Here is a 14811-nt window from a genome sequence, read left to right as displayed (position 1 = left end):
AATTATGAGTATCATAGATTTAACTTACAAGACACATAGAAAACACACAAAAATAATGGAGAACATTTAAAATGAACTTTTAAAAGTAAAGTACTTAATGTTCAAAACTTTTCAATATTGATCAGCGTACTATATACATTTAAAATATTCAAAACTAATATTGAATCATATCATATAAATAAGATATAAATAAACAAAATATAACTAGTAACTTTTGGGTCTATTTGATCTATTTAGTTTTATATAACACATTTATCAATATCACAATATTAAATTCTTATAACAATTTGTTTATCACAAATCATGATAAATTTAAAGACTGGTAGAAATTAAACATTATACATATAGCCTTCTAGGCATATACTTATATGTTTTTTTATTTTTATATATACTTTGGATATCTATCTTTCTTCACAACTTACTACCTTCAGGCATTAAAATTAGCTTTGATATTTTTATAATATCATATGGTCTTTTTGATTCCACAACCATTTTTCTTTAACATTTGCTTTTCAATGAACTAATACATATTTGTCTATATGACTTCAGGTCATATTATAACAGTTATTTATAATTTTATCATATTGATCATAGGGCTATTACTAATTCTGCTGTTATGATTCAATAGCCAAGCCCCAAGATTATTGTCCTTTTAGTTATCAGTTCCACTGATAGAATGTGATCATACTCTTTATTACTCTTATGAATATATTATTTGCTTTCAATAGCACACCATCAATTTTCTTAAATCTTAGTCTTCCGGACTATAACAAAATTTTCAGAACTACAAAGTTCTTTTGTATCGTTTCATTTTTAGCCATCAATCTTCAAGACTTTGATATAGATTATCAAATTGTGACAATTTTGTCATGCCATCTGTTACTACCACAAGATAGTCTGTTATCAAATAATCATCAAAACGTGATGTGGCTTCTGGCTATCTAATCACAAAATCAAGAATATAATGATAGTAGAATCATGAAAATATAAGAAAAGTAAGAAATAAAAATAAAAATTTTCATATCTCAATATGATAAATAAAATATTTGATTGCCAATGAATCAATATGGTTAATATGCAAAACCATCATTTGCTTTAAATAAATTGGAGAAATCTTACCAAACTTTCGGATCAAACTATCTTCATTCAACGAACAAAACATCAACGTGCATCAACTAGAAGCCATGAACTCTGATGGTAGAGTCTCGTGCTGATAACGTGTTATGAAATTAACCAATAATGAAAGTAAATTGGAGAAGAGAAGTAGACAAGAAAATGAGAGAATGATATTGTATTCCTTTATTTGCTTCACCTTCTTCACAATACAATGACATGCCTTATTTATAGGCATAGTCTCACACATAAGTTACATTTGTACTTAAATGATAGATAGTGGACAATAAACCATATGAATATGAGTGGGGGGAGTTATAAGATTAAAGGCATAGTGGAAAGGTAATGGAGTAGTGGAAGATTAATGCCTAGTGGAAGTAGTAGGAGTTGATGATGAAGTTGAGAGGAAGAGGAAGAGGAAGAAGAGGATATGGACATCCACATATTATAATATTCATAACATAATCATATTTTTTTAATTTTTTAAATCGGACTCATTAAAATTTTTTTTCTCTTCCTTTCTTCTTATTTTCCCGAACGGACTCTTAAGGGATTCTACCGCACTCCAAACAAGCAGTAAGTTAATTATGTTGGAGTATCATCCAAAGAGAGCGCATAAATATCCAAACGAAGAAAAGAGCTTAAAGCGTCATTTTCACAGTGTCCGATGCCAAAGGTCATAAACAGATGGCTTAAAGACGGAGGATGGCAACGAGGTGGTGCCGTAGCGGTACAGGGTGGACCAAGTGGAAGTGCTGCCACCAACACACAAATTTACAAAGCTAACCAAATATCTTTGGCTAAACGGTGTGCATGTACATATGTACTCCATCATTGGGTTAATTAAAAGATTTATTTTAATTTTAAATATAAGACTTTTTATCAATGAGGGTAATAATTAAAGAGCATATCTTAAGGAATCAATAAATAGTTTTTTCATAAATAAATAACTAACTAAATTAATTTCTTTAACATTTATAAATTAGTTATTTAATTTTTATATTCAACTTAAGTTGGATTGAGGGGAAAATGAAAGAAAAATAGGGAAAAGAATACTAATTAAAAAAACTTCAAATATAATTTTTTTTTACTGTTCTAATATTTTTTCCTCTATTTTCTTTCCGTCCAAACTAAAAATTAGGGTATATAGGGAGAAAATATTGGGTCCATTTAGAAAGATTTATAAACAACCTTTTTTTTTTCGGTAAATATAAACAACCTTTTAATCGTACTTTACAAAATACGAGGTAAGTATATGAGAAAAGTTTTGTCTCAACTTATATAAAATAGATTTAAAAGTAATTTCAAACACACCAGGTCACTGTATGAGTGGATTGCTTTGAGGAGCAACCTAAGCTGCTAGCATCTGGAAAGATGGCAAAAACCTAAGCCTCCCAATATCAGATTTGTTGATTGTAATCTCTGATTAGTTGTTATTGATTTCTTAACGTTAACGTTAATTGGGGTCAAGCATTATTAAGGCATAAAACAAGCCATATAATGCCATCTCAATCCCCCCAACAACCCCCTTCTCTTCTGTGATGTTCAAAATTTTCCATCACATTCTCCTTTCTCACCAAATGCAAATTTCATTTAGATTTCAATATTCATTATTCATTAAGGCAAATCATACAATATTTTTCATTTTAAAAATGAACATAATTCCCAGCCTAGATCATAATCGAAGTGTTTTGATTAAAAAAATATTATTTAAAATGTACTTTATTAACAACTTAAGACTAACTTAAATAATAAAACGGGATATAAATATGCATTTAAGTCATAAATAAATATTTACCGAGGAAAATTTTGATATTTCACAAAAAATAATCAATTTTAACTAATTTTATTAATTTAAGTAAAATTGTTATTGAGTATTTACGCAAAGAAGTGGAGGAGTGCATTTTTCCATTTTATTTCAAAAGGGAATAAAATGTGTATGTGTGTTTAAAAAAAATGTCAAAACCTATTGGAGATAATCTAATTTGAGACATTATTAAATATTAAATGGTAACACATTTTTTAATAAGAATTCATTTTTTTTCTTCGACAAAAACAATTCCAGCCCAAAGAACACTGAAAACACAAGAGGTAGCCCACCATGAATGTTTTAGGAAGCACATCAACTGCCCAATAAGCCATATGCAGCATCAGGCCCATTTCAGAAGGGTAAGGTAACCGAATGGGAAATGACACCTCGAGACCAAAGGAAAAGAATAATATTACCTGTCATCTTTAGTTTAATTTTTATTTTGATTCTAAATATAAGATATCAATATATTTTATTTATTTATTTTAATATAATCCCTGTAATAGTAGTAGTTCTAGCTAATATATTTAATTAACAATGATATTTTAAGAAAGATAATACGTATTTATTATAAATAACTAACTTAACTAGTTTTCTTAATCTACTCAAGTTAGTCAACTAGTTTTTATATAAAGCACTGTAGGTAGTAGCATTTTAAGATTCCAATTTTTAAAATCCCAATTAAGAAGTTCATCTTTTATTTATTTATTTTTTTGCCAACAAGACCTTCATCTTTCATTGACATTTAATAAAAAATTAATTTACAAAATTTACTTTTTTATAGGCATCGATCAAAAGGCCCCTATTCACACACAGCTATACAAGTTAAAAAAAAAAAATACGAGCTAAAAAAAATCTCCAAAGTTAAGTTCAAAATTTTAAAAGTTGTGTTGAAAAATAATTTAATGCACCTTTCGGTTTATATTGTTTCCAACTTAACTTTCTTAAATCTCTAACTCATATGTAAATATATTAACTGAAAATGATTCGAACGTTTTCAACTTTTGTGTGTATTTATTTACTCCTTTGGTCATATTTATATGACATAGAGAAGTTTTTTTAGTCCTACTTATAGGATATTGAGAGAAATTTTTTATATGAATATATAATTTTACCCATTATTTATTATTCGGTTGATTTTGTTTACATGAAATATAATATATATTAAATAAGAATAAAATTAGAAAGTTGTTAAATTTTAAATAAGAGTACATGAAGGTTAATGTTTTCTTAGTATATGTGAATCCTATTAAAAATAATTTATAAATAGGATAAAATGTGCATTTGGTTTTTTTTTCCGGCCAAAGTGTGTATTTATGAAAGACAACAAGGGCAACAGTTTTATAATACAAACGGGTAAAAGGGCAATAACTAAAAATAGAAAACTCACACAAAAAATACGTTTAGCTCTGCGGAGTACGAACTGTAATACTAAAAAAAAAAAACCATTTATAGTAGACTAGAAATATCCTTCTAGATGATGCTAGTTGAAGCAGACCCAAACCTTTTTTAGATCAATAAATTTCTTTTCAGCGCAAATAACTTCTAACTTTTTCTCTTTCAGTTAGTTTTCAAGCTGTACGTGAACAAAGGCATTTTGGTCGCTTGGTTTTCCTCTTAAACGTTAAAAACGAACCATGATCCTTATTTTAAATTTTTGAGATGTCAAAAGTATTATTACCTTTCTTAGTTAATCATATATTGTTGTTTTCTCGTAATCCGGGACTAGTCGATGTGTTTCTTGATTGAACACAGTCAAGATAGATTTGAATCTCATCATTACTCGTGATTTACGATAGATTTGATGGATTATTGGATGGAAGTGGGGAATTTTTCAACAAATGAAGAGAATTTTGAAATTGATTTGTTGATTCTTCGGAGATACTGATAATGCACGGCTAGTTTTTCTTCTCTTATCTGCTGATCAGCTCAGCGAAGCGAGCACCGTCCGTACACATAACTGCCACTTTCTCTTCCCAACTAACATTCTCACCAACACAACGACCCACCGCTCAAGCTCAACCCTATGCTCACTTCCATGAGTTCCATCCCCATGGACATTCTTTCCCGCCACCGGTCTTTTACTATTCTTCGTTTTACATTTCCGGAATGCAAGATCCACAGCACTCTCCTGCTGCGATTCCTTCTTCTTCTTCTTCCGCCGTTGCTTCCTCGTCTACGAGCACCTCACAAGTCCGACAAGAGGAACACGGTATCGGCCCTCCTCCACTGCAGTCGCCTGAGTCCGACGCACAACCCCGGCGTATGCTGCTCAACTTTGAAGCAAGCAATTGGGATTTCGCCATTCCGCCTTGGCTTGCCAGGGATGATGCCTGGCCCTGTGTTGTGGTACTCTTGGCCTTTTGGTTATTCGGTACTGACCATTCCAATTGGTTTCAATTATTCTTGAAGAATCTACAATTTCCATGTATTCTTTGTGAGCTTCTCAGCTTAATGCCGAATTTATGCTTTATTTTTACAGTTTCCCTGACTATCATTCTGGGAGTTTATGGGCCTATGACCCTACTGGTTAGCCCCAATTCTTCCATTCTTCTCCGACCCAGCCCTCTATTCGTCCAATATATGGAGGTCAATCACTAGTTACTACTTACTAATATTTCCTTTCCTTGCTTCTTATTCTCTGGGAATTTGGTACTTTTTCCCCAGTGGCCCCCCCCCCAACCCTCTATAGTGATTTGGGTTAGAGTTCGAGCAGGATAGATCATTTTGGAATTGAAATTATTTGCTTGATCCCAGAAATAGCATTATAATACGCAGAAGATATTCAACATACAAGGGAAGGGAAACAGATACGTAACTATTATGCTGTTCATTGTTTTAATAATCATATGATTATTTTCGATAAAATGTGGATGAAAGAAACTGCTAGATGGTTGAGGGGTGAATGGACAGACCACGGTGGGATTGAATGCCAAATTTTAATTATAGAAGCAGATTGATCTTGTACGAAACCATAATTTCTGAAATTAAATTACCCTTCTTTTATTTCTAGTGGTATCTAGGCAAGTAATATGGATTTGTTTGCGTTAGGTAGAAGACTTGGTTGGGTCAGAGTCAGGAATTATGCTCTATGGTACATACGGATCTCCATCTCTTGATGTTGTTACCACCTGGGAAGAAAGTTATAATGCATCCATTTCATCTTTTACAAGCAAGGCAAGTATGTTTTCGTTCTCTTGTAATCTCGTTTGTTGTCTCTGTCACCCTCTCATTCTCACAACATGATACTAAGGTTCTGATTTTAGTTGTCAGAAAACAGTGAAGGGAGTGTTTAAGATTTTAGATGCTGAAGTTTATTACTGATCCCTCATATATTTGCTGTTAAGCTTATACTCTCTTATTTTCTCCAGGAATGGAAATATTACCTGAATAAAGGATCTCAAGTGAATATTTCATATCACCTGAGCTCTGAGAGCTCCTCTATTTATCTATTAATAATTGAAGGTAGGCCTTTGATAAGAGATTGTTGTGTGGTTTTTCTTTGCTTTTTCATGACAATGCTTATCAATAACATAATTGCTTTCCTAACACAACTAACTGAAAAATTGCTAGAAAGTTTGTACCTTTCAGAATGACCAATTTGCATTAAAAAAAAAAAAACTTTTATCATAAATTCATAGTCAGGTATTCCATTTGAAGCAAATCCAATGAGCATTTGCAGATAGGATTTCCTTTTGAACTTTGTTAGCTGAAATCTTTCTACTTCATTCAGGCTTCACTTCTTCTCAAGACAAAGTCATATATGAATTATGACATCACCCTCTGTTCATCAAGACCTTTGCATTTAAGACATTACTCCCATGTGTGACTTTGATCTAGAATTGTATAGTCACCCGTTAATATTATTTCATTTACCCCAAATAATTGAAAGCACAAATTCAATGAGCATGACATTCCAATGCCCTTTCTTGCAGGGGGTGATGGGACCCAGTGGCTTGATGACCTAACATATGGGAGCACTCTCTCATGGAACGAAGTCCATGGTAACAGTGACAGGGAATTGCACTATATTTAAATATGCATTTAATATTTATGTCAATTACTGTTTCATTACAGGAACGGGCATGATTACACAAGACATATTCTTTTCATCAAGCTATCACGTGATAGCAAGAAATTTGGATGAGGAAGTGGAGGTATTTCTGCAAAGCTCTGGTTTTCTCTTCAGGTTGCTTGACTTGATAGAATCTGAGGAATGATTGAGAGGATTAGCTTCGTTGATAATGAGTCTATAAAAGTGCTTCTTCCCCCCCCCCCCCTCTAGATGACATTTTCCTTTCACATTAGACAAACTTACGTACGCTCATTTTACCATGGCATTCATGGATAGATCAACTGGTCTAATAGAGCCAAATCATGTAAAAATTCTCAACATTTCATTTATGTAATAGCGCAACGATGACTAATAGAATGTTGATCCACATAACATTTACGTGATAACGGAGTAGAGGTAAGAGAATGTGAGACCTATATATATATATATCCCCCCCCCCCCCCAAAAAAAGAAGAAGAAGAAAATTGAAGAGGGTATAAACGATATGACTCACTAAGAATGCCTAGGAGCTTCTCTCCTTAAAATAGTTGGATAAGGTTATTGATTGCAATTTTGACCGACTTGTATCGGTACTTCTGTCCTCATTCCGGTTCATCACTATTTACTTGAATCATTCTTATCATTGATAGGTCAAATTGAGCATCAGAATAAGATCCTCCTTGTACAATACAACCAAAGCTTACTATAAATGTGCTTTGACAAATAATTCTTGTCATGTTAATATCTACTTTCCTGAGGGGAATGCGGCTATTTTAACTTCTGATTCACAACAGGTACGATTACTTTTAACATATAGTCACTGCAAATAGAATAAATGCAGCCATTCTCATATACTCCTCCGGTCCTTAATATAAGACCCATTTAACAAATTTGATTAGATTAAAGAAGTTAGGTAAGTTGGTTAATTATAAGAAAAGTGACACATTTTTCCTAAAACACCATAATCATCTTTCTTAATACCCCCTCTCCCTCTTCTACTTAATTATGGTTGAGAGAGTATCTATAGGGGTAATTTAGAGAAAATTGATAAATATGAGAAATGGGTCTTATATTTAGGATCAAAACCAACTCAAGAATTGGGTCCTATATTAAGGACCGGAGGAGTATTAAGTATGTTTGGGAAGCTTGTACTCATGGTTTGGGAGTTTATTTCTTCATAATATTGCAAAGGGCTAACTAGTTCAAGTTATCAGGTCAGTTGACTATAGGTTTCAATTTCTTTAATATATCATGAGAAAGAGGTGACTTCTTCGGATTGATTATAGATAAACAGATAATTCAAACACGAAATCTTTGTGAACGTCACATAGAAATTCTGGAAATCTAATCCTTCTACCGTGGGATAAGATATACCTTGGCCCAAGTATCCCATTGATATACCTAACTACTTGAGGTAGACCCTAAATTATTCCAACGAATTACATTTTAACATAATTAAAAACTTACAGGTTACAGCTTTGTCTTCTCACTCTGCATCAGACTGTTTTATGATTTCTTTTCTTTGGTTTAGAACACTTCAAGGGATGAGTGGCGTGTCAGATTGTCCTTTGGACCAAGATGGACCTCTTACATTATTGGCATTGGTATGCGTTTCATTCACATATTCAGTCCCCTATTCACTACTTGAAGACCTGACCAAATTTATGCGTTACTAATTCTTTTTTTTTTTTTTTTCCACCACAGGCGGAATGACTTTGTTGATGTATTTGAGCTTCACCTTAATAGAGAATTTCCAGCAAGCCCTTGTAAACAGGGCAAGAGTTCAAGCTGGGGAAACAGCAACTCAGAGAGCACCTTTGCTTTCTCAAAAAGATGACGATCTTTCAAGTTGGGGTTCATCTTATGAATCCATGTCACGTGATGAGGAGGATCTTGATTTTCTTACAGTAGGTTCCGTTGATGGAAAGTCTTTAGGTGAAGGTGAAACCAGTAATAATACCCGGCGTCTTTGTGCTATTTGCTTTGATGCCCCAAGGAACTGCTTCTTCCTTCCATGTGGACACTGTGTTGCTTGTTTTGAATGTGGAAACAGGTAAGTAATTTCCACTTACTCATTTGAGTTACATCACATAAATTCCACATTTTCTTAGTAACGTAACTTACGTGAAGAAAGGGAACAGAGATGAAATTACCGTTCTTGCGAGATTGCATATTGTGATATCTAGGCTGCATAGGGAAAGCCTTCCCGGCTAAAACTGTCAAGTCGTCTCTAAAGCAAGTTTGGTAAAAGTAGTAAAAGATTTTTTTTTTTTGGGGGGGGGGGGGGGGGCCAGTGAAGGGCTGTTCTCCCCCGATTTATTGGGATGTCCTTCCTTTAATCCCCACCATTCAACAACCACCTGAGCTAACGATAAGCATAAGTTCTCATAAATGGGGTTGCCTTTTCCTTAAAAAAATGGCTTTTAACATGCATAGAAATTTTCATAAACTTTTGCTCTTCAATATAGTGTGCTTCTTTTCATGTTTGATGAGGCACATATGTACGTTCCGCAGAAGTTGCAGGAAACAAGTTTTTAACACGACAACAAACACATCAACAATCTATGTATTAACAATCCTGTTGAGTAGACTATCTTCTATTCATGCACTTTCAACATATGTTCCAGATAACATTAGATAGATTGATTTTTCTATGTATCACTCCAGTGTGAAGAGTGATTTTAAGTGAGTTGAGATGAAGAAATAATCATCTTAGTCGCAAATCAATAGTTGATATTAGTACAAAAATTAAAATAAGCGGTTTACTACACATTTCAGATGACTTCTGCATTAATCCAAACTTTTGATTTGTGACCTAAGAATGATGATGATTTTCTCCTCTCATTGTCTTGCTTGAAATTAGTTTTAATTATAAGTCATTTGGGGGTAGTTCAAATGATGAGACCAAAACACAATGTGAAATATAGTCCAAACCCTTCTGATGGAAAAAGAAAAAAAGAGTCACTCTTCGGCCTGCCCCAATACATCTTGGTGTCTGTGCGTGTGTCTGTGAACATATATAATTTCAAATAAATGGGAAACTAAAGTACTCATAGTTAGCTGGTGGAGAATCTTGTGGGTCGTAAATGAAATGACCGATCTATGTTTACAGGATAGCAGAAGCAGATGGGACTTGCCCTGTTTGTCGTAGGAAGACCAAGAAAGTGAGGAAGATTTTTACTGTCTGAGCATTATCAGCGTGAGGCTAACTAATTGTGCAGAGCTGAACCACACAGATCAATTAATGTGTGGCTATATATATCATCATCTGTTTTTGTCCTCCTTGTCAGCTCATTGTAGTTAATGGAAATGACCATTTGTTGAGGAAATGTGAAGGAATGACATGTTGATTGTACAAGTCTTCTTTTTGGGAGTAAAGATACAGTCTGGCCCTTGAAAAATAAGGGGAGAATGACAATTATGTAGTGAATTAATGACGGTTAAGCCTCCATCAAATTGCAAATTTAGAAGTCTCAATGTGAACAAGACATGGAAGTTTCAAATGTACTACCTCCGGTCCTAATTATAAGAGCCAGTTGACTAATTTGAGGAGATTAAGGAAGTAAGTTGAGTTAGTTTTTTGTCCTAAATAGGTGTTGTCTTTCCTAAAATATCCTTACCAATCAAGTGTATTGACTAGAACTATCATTGTTAGAAGTGCTACTTTGGAAAAAAATATATAATATGAGAGACAAGTAGATTGGGTCTATATTTAGGATCAAAATAAAAGTCAAACAAGGTCTTATATTAAGAACCAGAGGTAGTAATTCTTTTGCAATTGTTAGAATCATTTGCAACTTGTTTTTTAAGAAAATATTTTCCAAGATCTAACTGTCACTGGTTCAAGCTTTTAGACTCGTCATTCTCCCATAAATACGGCTCTCTGTATTTTATTTATTTGTATTTATTTGTTCTGAATGCAAAGCCTCGGCTAAAACCAGCAGAAGAAAACATAAATAGAGTCTAAAAGCAAAAAAGAACAAAAGAATCCAACACCAAATGTGTTGAGACTAGTGACCGTAAGATTTATCAAATATTATGAATAAGGAAGAACAAGTCAAAATTGCCTTTATATCTTAAAAAATGGGAAGAGCATATAAATATCAAAGCGGAAAAAAAAAACTGCCACCAAAAACCACAAAAAACTTGATTTACAATTAATTTCAATTTATGATTTTCGTAAATTATTGAGAACTTTCACCTATTCTCTTGTTTTTTCGTTTTTTGGGGCTGAATTCACCATTTCTCTTGTTATGGTGTAGTTAAAGTATTTATAATTCCTATTGTTAATTTACTTCGTATTAATAATTATCGTTGTAAGTAAATCACCAATTTATTCTTGCTCCATCTTCTCATGCTAACATTTAAAAATTTTTGGCCTTTTGCTTTGACTCAATTTTTTTCCCGCCAGATGACTCTGTTTTATTGAAGACATACCCGGTTTGATTATAAATATAAGATTTATTTGATCATTTTTGCTTAATTCTAAATATAATGTCTTATACTCTCTTATTTCCTATGCTAATTTTTTTTCCTTGAGTATTTTGAAAAAGTACATATTCTCTATATATTGAGTATAAATAATAAACTTAGCTACATTTTTAGATTTTATAAATTAATTAAGACAATGCTATGTTTATAACTGAAGGGAATAAAAAATTTCATCATCAGGTAATGGTGTTCCCTCTTCAATAATCCATTTTCAAAACTGAAATTATTAAAAACTAAAAAGATTGTTGGCCAGAAAAACGTTGTTACTACTTATTATCCTCTTTGAACTAATTTAATAATATTTGGCCCAAAAAAAAACTAATTTAATAATAAAAGCATAAATAACAAGAAGTCAACAATCAAACAATCATGATAAAAGCACATTCAATGTTGTTTGATATTTTAATTTTAATTTTTGAAGTTGGGCCGAGCAATGAGATAGCTTTATTATGTATCAGTAGAGCCCAGATTTTGATACCTTCCTGTCGATGAGGTCCTTCGCCTTCTATCCCTCGGACCGGTGAGTAGGAGCACACTCCGGCCACGCCACGCAGAGATACGGAGAGTGAGTAAAAGAGGAGGCAATGGGCGTCGACTACTACAAGATTCTTCAGGTAGACCGAAATGCCAAAGATGATGATCTCAAGAAAGCCTATCGGAAGCTTGCCATGAAGTGGCACCCTGATAAGAACCCTAACAGCAAGAAAGAGGCTGAAGCTAAATTCAAGCAAATCTCCGAGGCTTACGATGTATGTTTCTATCATTCCATTCTTCTCTTTCTCAATTCAATCTCAATGTATTGGGAATTTTGTTTAAATTAGGAAATTTCGAAATCTATTCAAGTATCTCAAATTTGATCCCTCGAAGTTCCTACTTTGCTCAGGAAATTGAAACCGTATGGTCTGTATGAATTCTTGGGTTTTGAATTTTAAACAGGTTCTGAGTGATCCACAAAAGCGAGCAGTATATGACCAATACGGTGAGGAGGGATTGAAGGGACAGGTGCCACCCCCGGGTTCCGGATTTTCAGGTGGTCCTGATGGCGGTCCAACTATGTTTCGGTTCAACCCCAGGAGCGCAGACGATATATTTTCAGAGTTCTTTGGGTTTTCCAGTCCCTTTGGTGGAATGGGTGATATGGGTGGTCGAGCTGGTGCTTCTGGGTTTCCTCGTGGTATGTTCGGCGATGATATATTCACTTCATTTAGGAGTGGTGCTGGAGAGGGCTCTGGAAATATGCCAAGGAAAGGTGCACCCATCGAACGAAACCTGCCATGCAGTCTGGAGGATCTGTATAAAGGAACGACGAAGAAGATGAAGATTTCGAGGGATGTTACCGATCCCAGTGGGTGAGCTGTCTGCTTTAATCCCCTTACACGTCATTATTATTTATATTTCTAAACAAAGGGAGAGAAATATTGCACCACGAGATTTTTACTTGAAATATGCTAGTGATTGGACCCCAAAAACCAAGTACAGTTTGATGCTTTGTGCAAATGAATCTGTTGTGTTTATTTGCTTATTTGTCTCACTGTTTGATTTGAAGCTTTAACGGGCAGATTCATTTATTTATTTGCCATTGAAGTTTGACTAAAATTTGTGGTCTCACATGCTAAGAGTAATCAACTTTCCAAAGGTAAAGTGGATTCTGTGTTGGCTTGAGACTTTTGACTATTGAATGCCTTTATAGGCTCTGGGTTGGTCTTTTGAATCTAGACATAGATTGACGAACCCCACATGTCCACACTCATTAGCACAATACCATGCCATTTGAGTTGGACGACTGAGGAAATCCAAGGAGAAAAAACTGCCCTCAGCCCTCGATCACATCTTTGTGCTTATCTTGATTCTGTTATTGGTAAATGTTTCATATCTTCCTCCTGTCTTCTGGTGGTAATTCTAACTTACAGCAGAATGTGATCCAGAATAGAATGTGTTATCTTGATGGCTAGTGGGAATCCAGATGAAAGAAGTTCTAAGTACAGATGCTGACTTCTATTTGTTCCTTATGAATTTGATTTATTTATGTTGTACGAAAAGCTTTGCACCCCAGTTGAATCTAAAGTTTATCTGGGAATGGGCTAGTTTGTCATCATACCATTCACCTAATTTTTGCATATTTACTTTAGTGCTATGTTTGTTATAATAGGCATTTAATCTTATTCTGGGTTACACTTGCGGGTAAAAAATCTGTAGTGTAAATGCTGCATTGGACAAGCTTATTATTTTCGTTGTTATGCTGCATTTTCTTTCTCTTCTAAGACCCAGTGTCTGCTGAGTGAGAAAGAAATTATTGAGATGAATTAATCTATGTTAATTTAGAACTCTATTTAATGTGGAAAACTGAATTGCTAAGATTGGATTCTCTGTCTTGTATGGATCTGCTGTTGTATAAACTAGAAACGAAGTATTGAGCCACATTATTCTGTCTTCTGTAATTTCGTAATGAGGATGTTAGATGGTGAGGTTACCAACTTGCACAACTGGAGGGGGATGCTAGATATGGACGTTACAAAAGTTGCAAAACTGGATTAAGGATGGATGATTTGTTTATGCTTTACTGGCAATGAAAATATGAAAGGAATTTTTTCCGTGTGAATTCATCATAACTTCATAATGTTTTCCGTTCCCATTTTGTTTGAAAACTTCTCTCAGTAATAGAAAATTGGTATGTGGCGGATTGAGCAATGTGGTTGTTTGGTTTTTTTTCTTTTTGAGAGGAACTATTGTTTTCCATCGAGTTTTAGTTTTGGGAAGATTTTTATTTATGCTTTTGTAATTTTGCTTACATGCTTTTGAAGTGCCCACATATTTTTAGTTTTGAAGGGGCTCAATCCTGTTACCTATAGAGATCTCAGGCAATAACAGTAGACTAAACTTTTAACTGAACCGGCAGCTGAGGTGCTTAAATTAAAACCACTGGCAGTTTCTACTCTTGGTATTCCTATTGCTACTGCGTCTTAAAACTGGATGAGATGCTTGCAGTTGGAGGGGGACTGCTTTTTAAGTGCATTTTGAGGTCATTTACTTCAACCTTCTGCTCACTCAGTGGAAAAGTGAGGATTTTTATCTTGCATAGATCCTAAATCATGTAAAGCCGTGTCAACTAGGTACAACTTTATGGTGCAGTTTAGTATTCACTTTATATACAAGTTAGCTACCTAACTGATGGGTTATTGGTTGAATAGTCTATCAAAAATTGAGTGGTTAATGGTTTTATCAATATTTACTCATTCATGCATATACTTTTTATCGAAATCATTTCTTTAGCACCTCTGAATACAATTTGAAGTGTCATATTTGATGAGTGTCCAATATAACATTAAACATGACAAAGCTTCAG

At 33.9% G+C, this 14811-nt stretch overlaps 2 protein-coding genes across 3 annotated transcripts; both read left to right on the top strand.

The window, feature by feature from the left end:
• The first annotated feature begins 4941 nt into the window (after positions 1 to 4941).
• On the top strand, positions 4942 to 10335 carry LOC114719645 (uncharacterized). 2 transcript variants are annotated; one of them, XM_028905163.1, is made up of 10 exons: positions 4942 to 5297; positions 5406 to 5452; positions 5975 to 6100; positions 6295 to 6388; positions 6859 to 6927; positions 7001 to 7080; positions 7628 to 7771; positions 8509 to 8581; positions 8682 to 9030; positions 10090 to 10335. In XM_028905163.1, the coding sequence occupies exons 1-10, from the start codon at positions 5033 to 5035 to the stop codon at positions 10163 to 10165; spliced, it is 1323 nt and encodes a 440-aa protein (XP_028760996.1). In that variant the 5' UTR covers positions 4942 to 5032; the 3' UTR covers positions 10166 to 10335. The 2 variants fall into 2 exon arrangements, with proteins under 2 accessions (XP_028760996.1, XP_028760995.1); XM_028905162.1 differs by having other exon boundaries at positions 4943 to 5297; positions 5406 to 5512.
• Positions 10336 to 11984: 1649 nt separating this feature from the next.
• Positions 11985 to 13042, top strand: LOC114719646 (dnaJ homolog subfamily B member 3). Its single transcript, XM_028905164.1, has 2 exons — positions 11985 to 12217; positions 12405 to 13042. Exons 1-2 carry the CDS (start codon positions 12053 to 12055, stop codon positions 12819 to 12821), a joined length of 582 nt encoding a protein of 193 aa, XP_028760997.1. The 5' UTR covers positions 11985 to 12052; the 3' UTR covers positions 12822 to 13042.
• Positions 13043 to 14811: the final 1769 nt, after the last annotated feature.

This window comes from Neltuma alba, unplaced genomic scaffold (genome assembly GCF_004799145.2).
Source record: "Neltuma alba isolate B1F8T4 unplaced genomic scaffold, ASM479914v2 tig00011930_pilon, whole genome shotgun sequence".
Lineage (NCBI taxonomy): Eukaryota > Viridiplantae > Streptophyta > Magnoliopsida > Fabales > Fabaceae > Neltuma > Neltuma alba.
This window is presented reverse-complemented; position numbering and strand designations above follow the sequence as displayed.

What these genes read in the sequence shown, in the direction of transcription:
- LOC114719645 (XM_028905162.1), top strand. Translation starts at nt 5,033, where the DNA reads ATGCAAGATCCACAGCACTCTCCTGCTGCGATTCCTTCTTCTTCTTCT. An exon ending in TTTCATCTTTTACAAGCAAG is followed by an intron (nt 6,101 to 6,294) that starts GCAAGTATGTTT and finishes TATTTTCTCCAG; the next exon opens with GAATGGAAATATTACCTGAA. An exon ending in ATTTGGATGAGGAAGTGGAG is followed by an intron (nt 7,081 to 7,627) that starts GTATTTCTGCAA and finishes TATCATTGATAG; the next exon opens with GTCAAATTGAGCATCAGAAT.
- LOC114719646 (XM_028905164.1), top strand. Translation starts at nt 12,053, where the DNA reads ATGGGCGTCGACTACTACAAGATTCTTCAGGTAGACCGAAATGCCAAA. An exon ending in AAATCTCCGAGGCTTACGAT is followed by an intron (nt 12,218 to 12,404) that starts GTATGTTTCTAT and finishes AATTTTAAACAG; the next exon opens with GTTCTGAGTGATCCACAAAA.